This window comes from Chelonia mydas, chromosome 2 (assembly GCF_015237465.2).
Source record: "Chelonia mydas isolate rCheMyd1 chromosome 2, rCheMyd1.pri.v2, whole genome shotgun sequence".
NCBI classification, from domain to species: Eukaryota; Metazoa; Chordata; order Testudines; family Cheloniidae; genus Chelonia; species Chelonia mydas.
The window spans coordinates 230,145,350-230,162,264 of record NC_057850.1 but is presented as its reverse complement, the minus strand read 5'-3'; the positions used below and the strand labels follow the sequence as shown (position 1 = coordinate 230,162,264).

Here is a 16,915-nt window from a genome sequence, read left to right as displayed (position 1 = left end):
GTGAGCTGTAGCTCACGAAAGCTTATGCTCAAATAAATTGGTTAGTCTCTAAGGTGCCGCAAGTACTCCTTTTCTTTTTGTTCCTTTCTGCTATTCTCGTGGAAAGTCTCCTTTCTGGAGTCTCTGAAATTAGAGCACTTACCTTGGAGCTACCCCACACAGTGTTCTATAAGGACACAGTTCAACTGTGGCTACACCCAGCCTTTTTGCCCAAGGTAGTTTTGTAGTTTCATACTAAGCAGGACATATTCTTACCAGTCTTCTTTCTGAAACCTCGTAATTCAGACGAGGAGCATAGACTACACTCTCTGGACATCAGGAGAGCGCTAGCCTTTTATATTAAAAGGACTAAGCTGTTCTGTAAGTCAACGCAGCTCTACGTCATGGTTGCAGACAGAAAGAAGGGTCTTCCTGTGTCTGCTCAGAGAATTTTGTCCTGAATCACTGCCTGCATCAGGTTTTGCTATGAGCAGGCAAAAGTGCAATTGCAACCACCCAGTCAACCAGAGCGGAAGACTCGTCAGCAGCCTTCCTGGCCCAGGTGCCAATTCAAGATATCTGCAGGGCCGCTATCTGATCATCCATCCATACGTTTATGGCCTGCTACGCAATCATCCAGCAGTCTTGGGATGATGTGGGCTTTGGTAGATTTTGGAGCCCTACCTTGTCTAGTCATTATTATTGATCGTGTTTATTACAGTAGTGCCTAATGGCCAACCAGGAATGGGTTCCCACTGTGCTAGACGCTGTACAAACGCAGAGTAGCAGACAGTGCCTGCCACAAAGAGCTTACAGTATAACTAGACAAGGTACATAGGGTGGGGGAAGAGGTGGAACATGCAAGCAGAGTGAAAAATGTGATGGCAGCAAATATCGTATTAATTACATGATTTTTGGGGGTGTGTGTGCGCGCATTTAGGTAGGAGGGCGTAAGCTTGAGGGGACATTGACGTGAAAGAGGCTAAAGGGGTCAGGGCAGGGAAGAAGAGGGTAAAAGGGGCATTTGTGGAGTGAAGCTGAGGTGAAGAGACCATGAGGGAGCGGATTGGAGCGTTGATTGATTGGAGCAACCAACCAATCAAATGGGAGAGAAAGTCCAGTAAAAAATGTAGAAAGTTCTCTGAATGTCTTAAGGTCCCTTCTTTGGCTGTTTCAGCTTTTGCAGTTGCTCTTACCAGATGGAGTCTCTGACTGGTTCCTCCCTAGGGTTTTTCCCTAAGGCTGAATCGTTGGGGGATGGGGTGGAGGGAGACACTACCTGAGTCTTAGTCCCTCCAGAGTATGCTTGGGAGAGGAGTGGTCCTGGCTGGGCCTCATTTTACCCCCTCCTGCCAGCGTACCAGTCCCTGCTTTGGGTACTTCTATAGCTGCTTCTACTGGTTGGAGTCCATGCTTGTGCTGAGGAGGGGGGCAGTGTTCTAGTGGGTTAGATGTTTTTACCGGTTAATGACAATGTAAGTTATTTATGTCATCTTTTTATTTTGTTTATTTTATTTGTGTCTAGATAATGGTGATAGGTGAACAATATAAATTAAAAAAAGATGAAATATTCTCAAAGATAGGAAGATTTTAAAGACTTTTCAAAAATGTTTTCTGTATTTTAAGATTTAGCAGTGGAAATTCTACTTAAAATACCTCACTTATGTGTGGAGAGAAGGTATTTAAATGATGTGTGTTCTCCTTTTGAAAAAAAACAAAGAACGTTGCATTCTACAACTATGAAACTTTTTAAATTTTGGCAACACTATTCAGTAAAAATTTAAAACAAAATCTAAGTATTTTAATTTGTTGAAATACAACTTTTTCTTGCACTGTTGGGATTCATATTAACGCTGTTTTGCCCTTCTTTCTGAATTATTTTAATGACTGCAGCAAATCCACTGAACTGTCTGTCAAAATGTGGGTGGCAGGCTATTATTCCACTTAATAAATCATAATTTACAGGAGGTTTTATATCCATTTTAGGGATAAACACTTTATGCTTTGTATTTTCATCAGCAATGTAAAATGTAATAGATACTTAAAGCAATATGTCAGAAATACAGGCATAGAAAACTGAGGGGAAAATCCCAAATGTTTAGTTTTTCTGTGGGTTGGTCTACATACTGAACATTTTTTCCATCTGATTTCATGTTCTTAGCACTTCAACAGAGGTGGTTGATGAATTGCATCTACGTTATTGCCACCTACAGATTTATAAAAGGATGTTTCTTTAGTTACAGACGCTCAGCAGATCAGTTAACTCAATAGGGCTGTGTTGTCATATTTGTTTTGCTACTAAGCATACTTATCTTTTTTGTGCAATTGTCTTCCAGATTCATGAGAAACTGCATTACTATGAAAAACAGAGCCCTGTACCCATACTCCATGGTGCAGCAGCCTTGGCAGATGATGTAAGTGTCCCCTGCTGAGATCACTGGTACCAGGTCTCCCAAAAAACTGTCTGCAAGCAGAACTCCTCATAGTGCAAACATATGAATGTAATCCTCTGAGCTGAAATCATAAGAAGCTGCAAATGTTTCCAAAGGTGCTGTCATCACTGGGCTTATTGCTGATATTACTTTGATTTTTATTCACTTTCCTGTTGTAAAAACATGGCAAGATAGCCTCTTGTTCTGCTTTGGTAACTATGTAATAGAAATTTCAGGTTGGAATTCTACTGGGAGGGAAAAGCTGTCAACTATTGGTGTTTTGAGAAGGTCACAGACGAGGAATGCCTGGAAAAATAAAGACAAATGAGATAGCTGTACTGTTGACAGGATAAGAAAAATGACAGATAATACTACAGAAATGAGGCTTATGAAATACATAAAAAGGTGGGGTTGTCCAAAAAAATACCTGTTTGAAAACAAAACAGTAGTGATTTATGGATATTAGAGCTTTCCAAATTACCTTTATAACTAAAAATAAATTATAGAAGTGGTCGGCTTTGATAGAGTAGTTAATTTCCTGTTACTATAATTTTTATTTTAAATGAAAAAAATCCAACCTGCATTTCTTGCTGTTCGGTTAATTCCAGGATTCAGATGAATTTTGCACACACCTGTATAAACTATGACTGAATCTGAGGAAGGATGGAGAAAGAAATGTTTTATTAAACTGTGGTTTAAGTGAAATCCATCAGTCTTTGTTGTAATTGGTGATTTCAGGTTTTTTTTTTCTTTTGATAAACACAATATGTTTTAGGATTAATTTCAAACATGGAGGCCTTGATTCTTGATGCATTTCATAAATCTTCTTTGAATGCTTAGTTATTGTTTCTATATAATGCCCATACATTTTAAATAAGCTATTTGTTTATCTGGCATGAAACTATTGACATATTTACGGTTACAACGTATCTTACAAAATCAAGAATATCACTATGTTTGAAACATTCATGAAAAAGCCCATTTATGAGAATTTAATCACGTTTCAGTAAGAGGATATAAACATCCTGTGATGTATCAAATATAATAAAAAAGTTAAGGTGGCATCAGAGATTTATATTAGCAATGTTTTCTTTGAAGTAACTGCATTTAGGCAAATAATTATTTTGCAACCTAGAAAGGTCATAAAGATGTACTTCCAAAATTCTGTTCATTAACCTCTTGTCACACAGCGTAAACCAAGTTAGAGTTTGAGTGCCTTATCTTTTGAGTGCACAACTTAAAACACTTGAAATGGGCCTGATTTCAAAAGTTCTGAGCACCTGCTCTCTGAATATCAGGTCCCTTTAAGATGTCTCTTGGAGTGCCTTATTTCTTGGTACCCAAACTAATCTGTGCTCAGTTCTGAAAATTTAGGCCATTGATCTTTACTACACTAAACATGTAATAAAAATTACTAACATATGTTCTACAAGAAGTGTATGCATTAGAGGTGTGAATCTGTGATTTCTGCGTAATGGTAATTTTTAAGATTTGACTTTGGTTGATACCTGGGGTTTCTAGTACTTTTGTCATTCTTTTTGTGTAATTTGAACAGTTCACATTATGGGCCCATTCCTGTAAAGTGTGGAGTTCTACTGAATTCAAGCTAAGCACTTCTCAGAACCCAGTTTTGTGTGTGTGTGAATATGTTATCAGTACATTTTTATGGGATTGTAAATTAACTTGTACACAACATATTTTGTATAACTTTAAAATACATGGAATTGGGGGATTAGAGTTGCATTAAATGTTTGGCACTCTTGTTGACAGCTAATAAGCCTTCAAGGATTTAAGAGCATGTTAGTGATATAACAGAGACAAGGTAAGTGAGGTAATATCTTTTATTAGACCAACTTCTGTTGGTGAGTGAGACAAGCTTTTGAGCTACACAGGTCGTCTTCAGGTCTGGGAAAGGTACTAAAAGCATCACAGCTAAATACATGATTGAACAGATAGTTTAACATAAGTAGTTAGGACATATTCTAAGGTAGAGGTGGGCAAACTTTTTGGCCTGAGGGCCATATCAGGTTTCCGAAATTGTATGGAGGGCCAGTTAGGGGAGGCTGTGCCTCCCCAAACAGCCAGGCATGGCCCAGCCCCCGCCCCCATCCGACCCTTCCTGCTTCTTGCTCCCTGATGGTGCCCATGGGACTTCTGCCCCTATTCAACCCCCCTATTCCCTGCTCTCTGACCGCCCCGACTCCTATCCACACCTCCACCCCCTGACCACCACCCCAAACTCCCCTGCCCTCTATCCAACCCCCCCTGCTCCCTGCCCCCTTACCGTGCTGCCTGGAGCACTGGTGGCTGGCAGCACTACAGCTGCGCCGCCCAGAGCACCAGGACAGGCAGCCATGCTGCCCAGAGCATTGCGTCGGCAGCGCAGTGAGCTGAGGCTGCGGGGGAGGGGGAATAGTAGGGGAGGGGCCGGGGGCTAGCCTCCCCGGCTGGGAGTTCAGGGGCCGGGCAGGAGGCTCCTGTGGGCTGGATGTGGCCCGCGGGCCGTAGTTTGCCCACCTCTGTTCTAAGGGATCATTCAAGATGAAGTGGCCTGTTAATACCTCTGTGACCATAGAACAAAAAGAGGCGGTTAGTGGGTTACAGATCATTGTAATAAGCCATAAATGCAGTGTTTTTATTAAGACCATGATTTTTAATGTCTAGCAAAGTTAAGAATTTAAGTGTCCAGGCTCATCTTTTGATAGTGTTGTTCAGATTTCCTTTGAGGATGAGGACAGATAAGTCAGATATAGAATGATCGTTTTGTGAAAAGTGTTCACCTGCAGGTGTTTTTCATATCACTCTATATCTGACCTATCCATCTTCATCCTCAAAGGAATCCTGCATAACACTTTCAAAAGACAAGCCTGGGAGCTTAAATCCATACCTAGCTAGACACTAAAAATCATGGTCTTAATAAAAACATTGCATTTATGGCTCATTACAACAATCTGTAACCCACAACCCCTCACCATCCCCCTTTTAAATTTTGTCCTATGGCTTGAGGCGTGTTAATGGGGCCTCTTCACTTTGAATGGTCCCTTAGAATATGTGCTACCTGTTCAATCTTCTAGTTAGCTGTGCTACTCTGAGTACCTTTCCCAGACCTGAAGAAGAGCTCTGTGTACCTTAAAATCTTGTCTCGTTCACTAACAGAAATTGGTTCAATAAAATACGTTACCTCACCCACCTTGTCTCTCTAATATCGTGGGACTGACATGGCTACAACAACAATGCATATTAGCAATTTAACAGACGTTGTTTTTCAACCAATTTTGAATTAATGGTTCTTTTCCTGCTGCTATTAACTGTTTTATAGTTAGAAAAACAAATAAATATTCTTATTAATAAGAAATGCCATATTTCCTGCGTGTTATAAAACCAAAACATGGAACAGTGCTCCCAAAAATACTAAGTGTTTTTATGAGTTTGTTTTTACGCTTATGATTGGTATTAAGGCTTTTGATAGTAATTATGAAGGAAGCAGTTGCAACCAGGCTTCAAATCTAAACATTTTCATGCATACCCCAATTTCTTATAAGGTGAAGTTTTTATGCCAGAGGCCTGTCCACACCTTATCACAAAGCCAAGGTGTTCAGACTATACTGTGTGGTTAACATAAAATCAAAAACTACAGAAAATATATTATTATAATGCAAATGCTCACTCAGAAACCAGATCATTTAAAAACTGTTATTTGAATCAGTACTGTGCTGATGTAAAGGCTTTCACAACTTTCTCTCTAAACCCACAAATGTCTTCACCCCAGAATCCCCTCTCTGTCCTACCTCTGTTCTGGCATGGCCTCTCCTCTTTCACTATCTCTGGCTCTGGTTTGCTTTTTCTTAGGATTGCTTCATATTCCCCTCTCTGTAGTGGTTCCCCTCTATAAAATTAGGTGAAGAATATACTAGGTAAGATGCAACAATTCCCTTAAAAGGGAGAATTTCAGAAGAGCATCTCTGAGACTTTTGTTCCTGCAATCCTCCATGTGTTCAGGTGATCAGTCATTGCAACAACACATACCCAAAGTACACTGCACAGGTCACACCAGAAATAACCCCTTACATTAAAAAAAACCCTACAAAATAACGTACTACTTCCAAAAATGTGGCAACAGCTGTGGTGCCTTTTATATGCATACCAGCAAACATTCTCTTCAGTTTCTGTTTCCCTATAGGCAACACCAGTGTTACTGTAGATGCTTTACATTTTTATGGGAATAATATTTCCTTCTGAAGACTTTAGTCGAGAACAAGATTTTTTTTTGCTTTTTCAACTATTCAGAGCTTTTTTTTCCCCAAGTTTATAAGATTTAAAAAAAAAACAAACAAAAAAACCTTTAAAATTGTCATGGATTTTCTGTTTCCTCCCTGCTATGGAATACAACTGTTCTGAAGCTTGTATATTCACACCTGTGCATATGTCCATTATCTTGGAGGATCAGCTCTGCTATAGTTTACTATTTGTGTGTAACACAATTTAAAGGGAAAAAAAACTGATTTGAACCTGTTAATAATCTTACTCATTAAGGAATGTGTCTTTGTCAGTGAAGCTGCCATTGGTAAACTTTAATCAATAGTAATGGGCAGTATGAAGCCAAAGCAAGAGAGTACAAAGGGAACCTGCAGTGCTTAACTGCCACAGAAGACACTAGGAGCTAGTATCATCACGGATCATGTTCAGCTTCTTAAAACTAACTGAAAAACCATAGTACACTAGACTTGTCATTAGTTTGCATTGTTGCTTGGTTTTATGTGCCTGAAAACACTTCAGTCTGCTGACCACTAAGCTGATTTCCCGTTGTAAACGCCTATAGTATTAATATATGAAAATAATAATAATACCTAGCTCTTATATGGCAAAGTACTTTATTGCTGTTTATGATCAACTTTTGTCTGTGTGGGTCAGAATTAAACAGTTATTAGAATGTATATGGTGAACTTTCTTGTCAATCTTATTAATCCTAAATCTGAATTGTAAGGATAATGGAAAATATATGGAAATTATTCTTATTAGCTGTTTTTATATTTTTAATGTTTAGGATTTTATAATTGTATGATGGAGATATATATTGGATAAAAGTTACATTATTCATTTAGCAACTTCTTTTGAAAATCTTTTAGTTTGATTTCTGTGAACTGAAAGTAATTTTAACTTTAGTATTTAGATAAATAAAATTACTTGCTGCAAAAACCATTTTTCTTTGAGACATTTTTATAGTATTTATTTAACATTAAAAAGTGATTATATGAAATCATTTTGGATGAGGTACTGTGTAAAACTTCATAATTCTAGACCAGATTTCAGTGATGTAAAATGTGTTTTGGCTTTTCCCTGCCCTGGAAAAGTAGCTGACTTCTGAAATCCTATAGTAGTGAAAATATGCATCTTAAATCCAAATTAGTTAAGAATTTAGTGATGATAAAAACTCAAACATGAGGAAAGTAGCTCTGGGATTAAATGTTAGACTGTTGATCTATTGTTCACCAAATCACAACGTTGTAATATTACCAAACATAAATTACTGATCTTGTTGTTAGGACATATTCTGTAGATTTTGCATGCTTGAATAGCTGGTGACCTGTTGTAGGCCATAGTATGATTAACCTGCTTTACATTTTAACAAGCTACTTGCCATGTATGGGTAAACATAATAAAAGGTTCAGACTGCTTGCTCTGTAGGGGCACTTTGCTTCCCTACACCAGCCCTAAACAGCAGAGCTACTGTGGGTTTTTGGAAGCAGTATGGATTTCACCACCTCATTCAGAAGCTGTTTTTTATAGACAGTGTCAAAGTTTGATCCAGTCATTTTTACAAGCAGTCCTTTGTCTGCATGCAAAGGACCATTCACTTAAATGAAGTGCTGGGATTTGCTCTCATTGCTATAAATCAGAATGCGATCTGGCTGCACTGTTGCCAGATATGATTACTTGAGTTAAACTGAGCCGAAAGGCCTGGCTTAAATCTGGTCCACTGAGGGCCAGAAAAGAAGCGCAATGATTGATAGTCTGTTTTTCTTCATGCTGGCTTCTGTTTGAACACACTGGAAAGTAATAACCTTGAACAGGATAGATTCTCAGTTGTCACTGAGGCACTGGGTAAAACAATGCTCTTACTAATGTTCTTTGTGTCAATTCAATCTCCCTCACAGCTGGCTGAGGAACTGCAGAGCAAGCCACTGAATACTGAGATCGGAGAGCTGTTGAAACTACTGTCAAAACCTAATATCAAGGTGAGGATGTGTTACACCTGCAAATCACACGCATATCCATTTTCTAAGGCTCCAGAAGGTTTTGTCTGTTTGTCAACTTTTTCAGATACTAGGAAGGAGGGACTCAGTATTAATACTGCAAGAAAGGCAGTTAGTATTACCAGTAGATTGTAATTGTTACTGACGTTCACAAAAGAATTTCAGTGGACCGGTATTAGTTATTTACAACAGCTGCTTAAAAAAAAAAGGTGTTTAAGAAATTAAACTTGCACAATAATCTTTTTTTTCAAATGTCTTTTAGTAAATGTATAAATAAGTTGAAACCACTGTTATGACTTAACTATAATTTCCTTTTTAATTGATGACTGGTACAGAATACATGAATTAAAGTGAAAAGTGTGAGTAATGTGTATATATATAAAGAGTAGGATTTTATACCTCAGATGATGCATGTAGTTAAGGTAGTTCTCAAAAACCATCCAAAGTTCTCCCAGTTATCCTACAAAACCTCATAGGATTCCATAAAATGCCCTACATCAGGGATTCATCACTTTTCGGCTGACAGTAATATATGTATGCTATAATCAAATTTAACCCATATTAGCAGCTTCTTTTGTTTGTTTTTCACTAGGGATGGGATGAAAAAATAAGTTAAACAGGTATACACTAGTCACTAATGTATATGTTCCTGTGTCTGGGTTAATGACTGTTTAGACAATAGCCATTTTGGTGGTGAAGGAGCAGAAGTAGCTCCATATAGCAGAGTTACCTCTTTATAGTCCCTCCGATGCTCAGTTTTATGCAATGGCAGTAGTTCAACAGTCAAGGTACTGTAGTACCTATGAATTGTTATAAGCCTGAAGGCATAAAGCAATGACGCTTTCTATTCTCAAGGTCCTGCTGGGCACATATGATTTTTGTTGTTGTCCCACACTTGTGTTGCACGGTGATAGCCTGCTTTTGGTCCGAGGTGATAGACAATACCTAAACTTTCTTAGCATGTTTCACTCAGCCTGCCATTCAAAAAAATGCCAGTTCCTCATTATCCACACCTATATGTTACTGGATATTTTCAGGTGGTGGTAGACCGTGCATATTTTTCAACATTGAGGCCTTAATGGAATGAGTCTAAAGGCTGTTCTCGGGTCCCAATTGTATTGTTTTAAGAAACTAAATCACCACCTTTCATAAGGAGTTATAAAGGTGTAACCTATTCTTTCAATGTGGTTGTTTGTCCTGCTGCAGTGGCTAGGTCAAGTATGGAGGCTAATGAGTCTGCTAAAGCTTGGCGGCAAGAGTGAGGTGATAACCCTGTCCTTGTGGTGTAGCATCTGGAGGGGGAACAAAGAGCCACACTGTTTTAGCATGGGTTACAATGGTTGTCTACTCTGATAAATTTGGTCCGCTCTACACAAATTCAGCTTGTTTTCTTTGATGTGTTACTGGTTCTTGATTGGGACCTCTAGGTGCTACCCCAATACAGATAAGTTTGGTAAAATTTATTGAATTTTTGTCAGCATGTTCACTCATTAAACAGTGACTGCTGGTATTCTCCAGAAGACCATTGATGAAAACTGTCTTTCCCATTCAATGATGTATACTTATGCAATTATCTTGTTCCTCTTGCTGAGTTGTTACTAGAGTTAAGTGGCTTACTATATACCCATGTAATGGTTGAGTTATCATTCTGAACTTGGCACCTTTTGGGTGTTTGGATAGGACATAACTGACAGGATTCAGTTGTTCCTGCATTTGTCTTACAACGGGGATTTCTGGCTTTCTGTTCCAAACCCTTTCCTCCCAGAATGTAGTGTCTATGTAGTGTGGTTCCTGTGGTGCTGTCATTGAGCCTCTTGCCTTTTTATTTTACCTTCCAGGTAGGGGCTCTGCAGAATGACTCCTAAGTCTTAGCATGCTCCTTCACAATTATATTTGCCCTGTGTGGCATCCCATTCTCCTCGTGAATATGCTAGCATTACATATTGATTACATGCACCCATCCCAGTACTTAGTATCTCATTAGTCTTAGGGCCTCTGTTTTTTAGTTTTAACTAGCTAAACTCATTGTGACAGTCTTAATGGGATTTCTGGGAGAAAAACATATGTTCCCACGTATAACCTATTGCCTGTTACTGTACTAGTATGAATCTAACAGCAACATTAACATAGCTGAATACCCTTTTTGGCTACAGGAGAATGGAATGGCTGGACAGACTGTAACAGACTCTTTGTGTAACCCTGCTGGGCAATCCTGAGAAGACAGAAATATATAAGACAGAAAACTCCTCACCTCCCTGCATGGCTGATCTTGCTAGACTTTGGGCATGGGCATGAGTGGAGAGAAGGGATTGTGTGCCTGATACTCTTGCGACACACCTATCCCTGGGCAGGTGGCTAGTGAGGGGAGGGAAGAACCTTGATTTCTCCCCCTGACATATTAGCCAAGAAAGAATATGATATATTCAGTAATGGGCTCTGGATTAATTATTTCCTTTCATCCTTTGCCCCTCTGCACCCCGCTCCCCCTGCTAGGCAAAGGGGGAAGCGGGGAGGGGAGCTCTGATTCCTTATAGTCCTAATTCTTCCCTACTCCTTGGACTGTGCAACTATGTGTTGTCCTTATGCAGTTTATTGAGCAATGTCTAGCCCTACTGAATTATTACATACAGAATTGATATTGACTCCTGAAAAGTGGTGGGGTGTTTTGTGGGGGGGGTTTTGCGGGGAAGAGGGGTTGGTCTGGGGGAAAATGTTCTATAGAGCAGTTTCCAAACAGTTAAAATCTCCTGGGATAACTGAATATTTTTTCAATCGTGAAAATTGTTCACAGCTTGGTTTATATGGTAGCTGGAGGTTATTGTTCTGTTGGGGGATCTTCCTCTCCTGACCCAGGTTGTAACTGTGATTGTACCTGGGGCCAGATGGAGTATTTCTTGTTGTCTTCCATCCCTGCTTTAATCTCTTCACTGCCCAGCTGCATTACACCAAGATCGTGATCCCACCCGCTTTGTTGTGAAGAGTGTCAGACACAAGACAGTGAATGTAAGACCAGTGGCACCCAGGCTGTACAGGATTAATTAGCAATAAGGTCTAGAGGTTTTTAGCAACTGTATTAATTAGGTGAACACAATAAAACATTATGAAGTTAACTTTTACTGATAAGATGTCTGAGTATGTGTACTTCTTATCTGTTGTTGGTTTTGTAAAGCACTGACAAGTTCATGTTATCCCAGTGTTGTTTCCCATTCACAAAGCAATGTCCTGAAGCAAGAAATAACTTCCACAAGAGACATTTAATTAGTTGGAATTGCGACGTTTAAAATGTAATTCAGACTTATCCCAAGGATATTCTTTTGCAAAGGATAGATTTTAAATTAAAGGGACTTTGCTAATATTTTAAAAATGTCACATAATATTCTACCACACCTACCCCAGAATTCCTCTTCCTATACTGTAATTAAATGCACTTGAAATGGAGGCATTTATCTCCTCCAGTTAAAACAGAACCCTGAAACAGACGAAAGTGTTTGACTCCAGGAAGAAATCAAGTGGTTTTCTTCATCTGTGCATAAGATATCTGAGAGTGGATTAGGACCAAGCATTACAGTTTGAGGAAAGACCGTGTGCTTGTTCGGTCATACAGATTTAAAATACAGCTGCAGAATCCTATGAATGTGAACCATGCAAACAGCTAGTGTTGTTATATTTGCAGTATTGGATATTGAGTTATGATTTAAACATTGCATCATTACTGATACCTAAAGCATAAACAAATATTTTCATACTTTATAACTTATTCTCACTTTTTCAGCCTGTTCATCACAAATTTATAATATAGACTGATAGTCTTGCCTCACTCCTCAGACATAATCTAATGTTAAAATGTGTAGTGAGCTGTACGACTTCTGTAACTTCTTTGTACAAATATTGACTTAATATAGCTTAACTCATTCCTCTGTAGGTCAATAGGTTCAAAAGGTCAATTTAACATTAGTGTTTTTGTTTACAGTTTGATATCTGGCACCCTAATAGTGATCACCATTGGCTAGATTATTCACCAACATGAGTAAGTTTTACACAGTCTAACTCTGTGAAAAAGGACATTATTTGTGGTATTGGCACAATGGGAACTTAAAGTTGCAGAGTTTGTATTTTGTGTACTTAGTAGATTATGCAACCTTGTTTCCCGTAATGATATAACAGTAGTATAATTAACACAAGCCACACTCCAATGGCTTACATTATGTGACACATTGTAGTGTGGTATGGAGATTAAATGTAGTAGGAGAGCTCTGAGTTAATATTTAATTGTGTACATATACGATAGTTATAGGCAACCGTCGATCCACTGGATCATGCTGTACACGTAAAGGTCTAGTCAGGTGCCCGATGAATCAGTTTATGGCTGAAAAGCCCAGTTAGGGAGCAACACAGCTTGTTACAAATTTCATAGATCCATGTATTGTCTGAGTTGAAGTCCAAGATTACAGCACGCTGCTTTCTTCTTTCTCGCATTGCTTCCATCCTCTGAACTAAAGCTGCTTCGTGTTGGGTGTGCCAGATACTCCCTCCAGATTGAACGGGATTCTGCGCGCACCCCTCCCAGTTTTCTACATTGATGTTGAATGACTTAATATCATTTTTGCACACGTCATGGTCCTGTCATAAAGGGAACCCCGCTTTCTAGAGCCACCTCACATCTCCCTGAACAAAATATTCTTGGGGATACAATCTCTTCCCATTCTCCTGACGTGACCAAGCCACCGCAACCTCCTTTTCACGATAATAGTTTTTAAGTGTCAGTCCTGCATGCTCCAGCACCTCTGTGTTTCATATTTTATCTTCCCACTTTATTTTCAGGCATCTCATATGGAAATTGTTCAGTCTCCTGACATGCCTATATATATTTATATAAATATATAATAGTTAACTATAGGATATAATGTACTACGTTTCTTTAAGCTATGCAGCTTAGTTTTGTGGTACTGTATTCGCAAAAAGAAAGGGAGTCCTTGTGGTACCTTAGAGACTAACAAATAAATCTGTTAGTCTCTAAGGTGCCACAAGGATTCCTTCTCTTTTTGCGAATACAGACTAACACGGCTGCTACTCTGAAACCTGTTTGTATATACTGTATAAATTTGTTTACTCAGTGTCAGTAAACAAAACCTGTATCATAGAGTCCTGGAAAGTGAGAACCTTATCTGTGTTCCCTAGCTGTCTGTTTTTAGTGTGTATTACAACAGCAGTGTTCAGAGAGCATATCCTGGGACTCTGTTACTGTCTTAGCAAAACAGATCTCCTACTAAATTGCCTTCTGAAATTTTAATACACTGAGACGGCTACCTTGTGCATCTTTTTCAAAACAACCAGCCAGAAGTAGTAGTTTAATGCATTTTAAAAGGCTTTATTCAGCAAAGTATTGTTACCTTTCAGTTAAACAGAATATAGAACTATTGCATCTTGGCAGCTTCTTCAACTATTCTGGGCCCTTGTTTAGCCATCACAAATCAAAGAAACACAAAACCTGCTGCTATAACAAAAAACCTCCTGAGAACATATCCAGTCTCCTGGCCCTGATTATTTCTGGGCTTTTTTATCATTGGATTTTATATTTTATCTCTTTAAGAAGTTTGTTAATAAAAATGAAGCTGGCCCTTTAAATTAGTTTGTATATCGCCTACCCCAAATTAGTTAATGTCCTCAGCTGCTATCCTCCATCATTTTCATCATAAATTTTTGCTCATATATAGAGCCCTGAATGGATACAAAATTTGTTTCTGCATCCGTCCGTGATACGCAAAAATGGTCCGCGGATCTAAAGCAGATCTCTGCAGATTTGCAGGACTCTACTCATATGGCGTGACTTTTTCAGAGTTTTCTAATTCCTGGGATAAAGCTGTAAATTACATATTTGTACCTCTGTTTCCAGCTGACCTTGCTTCTTCAGTAAGATAATAGTTTAATGAATAACTTGTACTTTCAAGACTCTTATTTTACATTGCAACTGTGCTGCTGGATAGACATATAAACTGTGATGATAGGGTACTGTGCATACTTGAGTGAAACCTATGCAGTTACCTCTTTATCAGACCTGTGATTTAAAAAAAAAAGCACAAAAAAGAGCTTTCGTCGAGACTAACCACAGATTCCCAATAAGGTCTCAATACTGCATATAAGTAATGAACTAAAGGTGTATATTATTTCTCAAACTATACCAGATTGACACTTTGGATTCTTTCCGGATGAGTCATACATGGTGGGTTTTTTCCTACTTCTGGGAACAGACACACTATTTACATATAACCACAAGACCCAGGAACACATCTCTGGAATCACTTTCTCAAAGGAGGGTATCCTTCAAGAATGTCACTTCAACTCTTAACAGAATTTCCTTTTTATATCAACATCAAAATATGCAGACCTTCATTTTACACAGAGCCTGTATACATCCTAAAAGGTCCAGGTAAAATTAATTGTTCGCTAAAGTGTTCCTGTTTTAGATAATTGTCTATATTTTCAGAGCAACACTCTATCCACAGATTCTAGTGAACGGGTGAAACAGAAATAGCCTCAGTGTTAGACACTGCATTCCCTATCTCCTGCCCTTGTTTTGCTCATACGTTTTTTGTTTTGTTTTAAATAAAACTTTTCCAAAGCTCAGTAGTCAATTATAAATTATTATTTGGGCCACAAAAACAGTTGTACACTGATGGTTGGAACTTTCTCCTTCTACAGTCCTTTTTTGGCTTCAGCTGTGTGATGGGGTATTCACCCCCCACTTGCCCTGAAAGGGTTAATATAGATTGAGAAGGGGACTAATTAACCCAACAGGCACAGCTGAGGGGAATCAAGTGGCTAGGTAATCCCCTGCTGCGGGCTGAATTTATGTGGTGTTTAGATGTTGCTTGTAATTATTAGAATTGGGAGCGCTGGGTGTTGGGAGTCTGAAAGGGAGGACGGGGGAGGAGTTGAGAGCCTGGGAGAGAGCTACAGAGGGTGCAGAACCAGCTTGGTAAAAAGATTTCCACTTTGAAAATAAAGTCCTGTTGAAGCTTTTTAGTACCTTGCCTGGTTGTTACAACAGTTTATAAAGACAGGACATTGGCAGCAATGGGGACTGCTGGAAAATAGGCTGCAGTTACTCCCTGGAAGGAAGGAGTTGAGGCTGGTGAACCCAGGGAAGCGGGGAGAGCTAGAAGGTAAGGAAAGGCAGCAAGGTCTAAAAGGGAACAGACCTTAGCTGCTGACTAGAGGGTGTCTCAGCTGGAATCCAGAGTAGAGGGCAGGCTTGGGTTCCCCTGCCAACCACAGAGGAAGTGGCCCCAACAGGCAGTGAATGAGAAGGCTGCCTAAGACTGAGGAAGAAAGACTGATGCCCTGGAAGGGGGAAAAAGCATAGAGCAATGTGGCTGGAGGACCAAGTCACAAAGAGGAGGCTGCAGTACCCAGAGCAAGAGAGGTGCTGCAGAGAGAGAGAGAGGACAGGGGGAGCAAAAGATCATAAGGAAAAGCACTGGATCTGGCAGAGGGCTATTCCCCAGAATGACCAGGAGGAAGCGCCACCTGTGATGAGGGAGTACCCCCCCATGACAAGCTGGTACACAAGAAGCTTCCGATAGATGATTGTGCATTTAAATGACTCAATAAATCAGATCTTTTCCATGACTCATGGATTGTTTTAATTGTCAGGCTTCATATGAAATGCAGAATATTTACGAAGTGTTCTCTAAATAGAGGATGTTCCTGCTTCTGTCTGTTCTCTCTTTCCTTATCTATCTTGAAGGTGAAATATCTTTCTCTTTATTGAAGGCTACAGCATGTTGAAATTTGAGTGAAAATCCATCTAAGTGTACACAGATTTGTCTCTGGTTTTGTGACATAGATACTCCATAGTATTCTGTTCTCTAAGTATGATTGTAAATAATAGTTCATGCCTACTGGCTTGTGTAATAGTTCATGTGAAAGAGATGGTTCTCGGTATTATGTAATGTGTGCATATGTGTGTGTGGTTTTTGTGTGAAAAAGCTATGTGTTACAAAAAATATATCTCTTTACAAACAAACAAAATTCAGTGTCTGACAAAAGCAGTGAAAGATAAAGCTGAATATTATTATAACCTGGAAATCCCAAATGACATTTTAAAGGTTTCAATTTCTATTCCAGTTTTAACTGGAAAAAACACTCCATGATTAAAAACTCTCCATTCCTTCTTTAACAAGCTGACAAAGCTGTGTTCTGTTTGATACAGAGCCATGGTACATGAGTACAATTTTTCTTAATTTTTAA

The 16,915-nt window shown here is 39.1% G+C and overlaps 1 protein-coding gene across 6 annotated transcripts in view; it reads left to right on the top strand.

Moving 5' to 3' along the window:
- MPP7 (membrane palmitoylated protein 7) overlaps positions 1–16,915 on the top strand; it is a 334,940-nt gene that overhangs the window by 201,904 nt on the left and 116,121 nt on the right. For all 6 annotated transcript variants that reach the window (XM_043541382.1, XM_043541383.1, XM_043541387.1 and 3 more), the window contains 2 exons: positions 2,316–2,393; positions 8,567–8,647. In XM_043541382.1, the coding sequence (XP_043397317.1) occupies positions 2,316–2,393; positions 8,567–8,647 (159 nt within the window). The remainder of the gene's footprint in view (positions 1–2,315; positions 2,394–8,566; positions 8,648–16,915) is intronic.